Source organism: Dipodomys ordii, unplaced genomic scaffold, assembly GCF_000151885.1.
Source record: "Dipodomys ordii isolate 6190 unplaced genomic scaffold, Dord_2.0 Scaffold95, whole genome shotgun sequence".
Taxonomy (NCBI): Eukaryota; Metazoa; Chordata; class Mammalia; order Rodentia; family Heteromyidae; genus Dipodomys; species Dipodomys ordii.
Window position 1 is genome coordinate 6,433,239 of NW_012267311.1, and position 5,000 is coordinate 6,438,238.

The 5,000-nt window shown below is 42.9% G+C and overlaps 1 protein-coding gene across 1 annotated transcript in view; it reads left to right on the forward strand.

The window, feature by feature from the left end:
• The first annotated feature begins 3,333 nt into the window (after nucleotides 1–3,333).
• The window catches only part of LOC105993383 (stimulated by retinoic acid gene 6 protein homolog), a 24,659-nt gene continuing 22,992 nt past the window's right edge, over nucleotides 3,334–5,000 (forward strand). The window contains exons 1-2 of the mRNA XM_013026624.1: nucleotides 3,334–3,369; nucleotides 4,158–4,258. Coding sequence (XP_012882078.1) covers nucleotides 3,334–3,369; nucleotides 4,158–4,258 — 137 coding nt within the window. The remainder of the gene's footprint in view (nucleotides 3,370–4,157; nucleotides 4,259–5,000) is intronic.

The following is a 5,000-nucleotide window of genomic DNA, read 5'->3' on the forward strand; positions in this document are numbered from 1 at the left end:
CGAGTGCTCTACCACTTGAGCTACAGCGCCACTTCCGGTTTTTCTGGTGGTTTATTGGAGATAGGAGTCTCACGGTCTCTCCTGCCCGGGCTGGCTTCGAACCGCGATCCTCAGATCTCAGCCTCCTGAGTAGCTAGGATTCCAGGCATGAGCCACCAGCGCCAGGCCTCTGAGCTCTTTTTGTTCAAGGCTAGTACTCTATCACTTGAACCATAGTGCCACTTCGGGTTTTTTGGTGGTTTATTGAAGATAAGAGTCTCACAGACTTTCCTGCCTGGGCTGACTTCAAACTGTGATCCTCAGATCCCAGCCTCCTGATTACAGGTGTGAGCCACCAGTGCCCAGGCTGACTATAGAATATATTATTGCTTAGTTGTTTGTTTGTTTGTTTTGCCAGTCCTGGGGCTTGAACTCAGGGCCTGGGCACTGTCTCTGAGCTTCTTTTGCTCAAGGCTAGCTAGTACTCTACCCCAGCGCCACTTTCAGTGCTTTTTGTTTATGTAGTATTAAGGAATTGAACGTAAGGCTTCACGCACGCTACGAAAGCACTCTACCACTTAGCCACATTCCCAGCCCTTATTGCTTATCATAAATACAGTTCCAAGCCACCTTCAGGGTTAAGCAGCCATTCTATAAATGCTGTTTGGCCAGTATTCATGGCAGCAGATTCTTTGAGCAGCCCTGGGTAGAAGCAGAAGAGTGTATAAAATGATGTAGGTTATAAACACATATGATTATGGTAGAAAAAGATTTCCACATAACATCTTACATTCTTGTAGATATCTTGAATGTTTTGCAGTTAGCATACAGTACTTAAATTTTTATGTACATATGAGGAAGGGAGGGAGAAGAGGTGGGAGGAGAGAAGTCATAGCATTCTAGCACATATCCTCAGGCACTTCTCTGATTAGTTCCTTAGCTTATAGTTCTTAGAAATAGAATTCCTAGAAATTGAATTGCTGCATCTTAAAGTTGTTGTTGTTTTTGCTATGTATTGCAAGATGATTCCTCAGAGTGGTTATGCCCGTTTTCACTATGACCTCCAATTAAATGAATACTAGTTTGTCTTCATCTTCAATACTTGGGTTGCTACTTTCAAAAGTTCCCAACTTAACTGATAAGATAACAATTTATCTTAATTTCTTCTATCCTTATTAGCTGATTTCTAAGTATTTGTAACTTTTATTTGTGATTTTCAATTGGTGCATAATAATTGGAAATACTGGGTTGCGATGTAATATTTATTTCCTTACATGTACACAATACATAATGATCAAATCAGGATGATTACCGTATCAAGAATCTCAAACATTTATCATTCCTTTGTGGTAGGAGCAGCCAACACTTTCCTTTCTAACTATTTTGAAATAGATAATAAACCATTGTCACTCTTTCTAGCTGCATAACCCGAGGACTCATTCCTTCTATCCCACTATACACTTTTACCCAGTGACCTATGCCAGCCTTCTCCCTTATCCTTCCCACACTTTGGACTTCTATGAAATCAAACTGTTTCATTTCCACATATGAATGACTACATGCAGAATATGTCTTCTTGTGCTTGGCTAATTTCACTTAAAACAGTATTCAACAGGCTCAGCCATGTTACTGCAAATGATGGAATTTTATTCTTTTTTTAATGGACAAATACTATTCACACACACACACACACACACACACACACACACACACACTGCACCCATTGGTATACTCTGTATCCATTTGTCCATCAGTGGACACCAACCTGAGTCCACATCTTGACCATTGTCAAGACCAGGGAAATGAGAGCACATATGTCTCTCTAAAATACACTGCCTTCCTTTCCTTTGGATATGTTGTCCAAGACATGGGGCTTCTGGATCATATGGCAGTTTTGTATTTTGAGGAACCCTCATAGTATCTGCACTGATTTCCATTCCAACCAACAAAGTAGGAGAACCCCTTCCTCTACATCCTGACCAGCACTTCCTCGTGATCTTTTTTCTAACAGCTTTTCCTTGCAGGTGGGATGTCATCTTACCATAGCTTCCGCTTGTCGTTCCCCACTGCTGAACAAATACACTGTCACGTACACACTGCCCCTTGGCATGACTTGTTTTGAGAAATGACAATTCAGATAGTTTGTATTTAAAAAACAGTAGTTGAGGTTATCTTTGTTGGTGACTTATTAGTCTTTGAATCTTTTTGTTTTTATGCAGTGTCTCTTTTCCTCTGTACATTTTCTCTTTCTGGTCATTCATTTCTCTTCCTGGCTATTTGTTGGAGTGATTGCATCTTTTTCTTTCATATAAACATTTGAAACTGATTTACATTCTGTTCATATTCTTCCATTACATAGTATTTTACAAATTTGATATAAAATTTTTTGTTGTCTTTAAGTAGTTGTACAACAGGGTTCCAATTCAACATGTCAGTTCATGAGCGCAACACAAGTTGATCAGTGCAATCTTTCCTTCATTCTCTCCATCTCTCTCAATCCCACCCACATTCTCAATTTACCTGGTTCTATTTTCACATAATCATAGATTTTTTTCCCTTGGCCTGGACTTCTTTTAAATTAAACTTGAAAATAAAACAAATGGAGTGTTACATTGTGTATAAGGCACTGTGGATGATGTCATTATGACAAAATGTATAATACAGTAAAATATAAAATTGATGACTTTATGGTTAGATCTTCACTGTTTCTGAAGTAAGGGCTCATGTGATCTCAATTATCCTCAACAGCTCCTACCCCTCACATTGGAGGAGGCAGACCTTATAAAGTGGGGGGTCCCATAGTACTTCACCCTGGCCACTGACGACAGATCCTGAGTAGAACTTAACTCCCACAGCTTCCCACTAGCATTCATTCTCTCTTTTCCTCTTGTCTCTGTCTAACTTACAAGAGAGCAATTGATCTGTTGTCGCCCACTCTTTATTGATGAACACTAGCAGACAAAGGATTTCCTGGCTGCTGGACCAGTCTTTTAACACTAAGCATGAAAGATGTTGCCTTCCAGGTAAACCTGACCCACATTGCAAGAAATAGCCATAGATTTTAACATACTTATTCAGATGTACACCGCTAGCAAATCCTTGAGAGTACATGCGTCCATGTCCTCTTCCACCTAAACATGAGAACTCAGCTAGCCAGTGCTTTATCTCTTTTGTATGCAGCTCGAGAAGGCAGCATTTAAAATGATCAGATGGTCTTGGTGGACTACAAGCTACTCTCAAGAGTAAGGCTCAAGGCTAAGCATCAGTGGTGTAACAGTGAACATGATGTCAATGTGATTTTGGCTGTCTTTCAGGACCGGGCAGCTCAATGTAACATGTACCAGCTCAGTGGACATGGAGCTCTTCCTCCATTACTCCCTCATCCCATCAGTAAGTAAAGTCAGGAGGGGAAGGAAGGGGACTTAGGTTGCCGACCCACCATACCCTCCCCACGAGACCTGACGAGGTCAGTGGAGAGACCCCACTGAGTTTTCTTCTTAAATTTCCTTCTTAAATTCACTCACATTCTTACATTATATACCAAAAACACAGACAGAAGAAAAAAATTTAAGGGCCCGATAGCCATGGATACTGGATTTTAGAGGAGTCACAAAAGGCAATTCTGAGGCAGTAATAACACAGGTGAAGCTGAGGAAATCAATGTTCAGAAAAGTCAGTGTGTGGGAGAGGTGAGCTTTAAACTTATGACTGTCCAGGGCCACAGAGGAAAGCTCAGTGCAGAGCATTGTGGTAGCTCAGAAGTGTGCAACCCTCTGACTGGAGTTTAAGGTGTCACAGATTTAGTCAGGTGCTGGTGGCTCATGCCTGGAATCCTAGCTACTCTGGAGGCTGAGATCTGAGAATCATGGTTTACAGCCAGCCCAGGCATGAAAGTCAGTGAGACTCTTCTCTCCAATGAACCACCAAACAACAACAACAAATAAAAACCCTGAAGTACAGCTATGTCTCAAGTGGTAGAAAGCTAGCCTTGAACAAAAAAGCTCAGGGTCAGGGCCCAGGCCCTGAGTTAAAGCCTCACAACTGTCACAAGAAAAACAACAACAAGGCGTCACAGGCTTTTGGAGTGCTCTGCTTGCTGCCACTTCTCCCTTCTCCCAGTGAGGGCACCAAGGCAGGCTGACAGAGCCCACTGACATCCTCCTCTCTTCTCCTTACAGCTCTTCATCATTTTGGTTTTGTCCTTTCTCCAAAGACAAGAGCGTCATAGGCAAAGAGAGGACACCTCTTTCCTCCTGGGGACCCACTTTGAAATCATCATGTGAGTTGAGTCAGGGTCAGTCCCTGTCATTTGAGGTACCCTGTGGTTGGGGCTGATACCAACTACAAGGTCAAGGAGTACCCAGGAATTCCTCCCTGCTACCACTCCCTCACAAGGCACAAACTCACCCCTACTCCAACCCAAATAAAGTTCAGAGAGATCAGACTCTGTGCCATTGCAACCCTAAGCACCCAGGGCTTCCTGAAACCACTCAAGGAGACTCGGACCCCTGTGCAAAAGGCCTTCTGCTTTGGACTTCAGCTCATCAAGAAACAGGAGGGAGAGAGTGCCCTGTGATGGGAGGCCATGAGCTTCTTGCTGGGATGGCGTCACTAGTCATGTCTCAGGCCCTGCTGGACCAGGGGGCTTCCAGGCCCTTGCTAGCTCGGCCTTCCTAAGTCTCTGAATCCCTTACCACATTTTTCCTTGAGTTTTAATTTTATCCTGCCATGTTTGATCCCCACTATTAGCAGCATTATCCTCATCGCCCTCATTGATGAACATTCATTACACACTGTCTAGGGCCTAGGTCCCGAGCCACATGCCTTGCACAGGCATGCATTAGTTTCATAAACCCTCTTGTCAATGGATCATTCTGGAGCTTGTTAACCTCATGCCATGGATGAGAACATAGAGGCTCCGAGACACTAAATGACCTGACCATGGCCATAGAGCTAACACGTGTCAAGAACTTTAACCCAGACTGGTTTAATGTGATTATGTTCTCTTCCTAATCCACTGC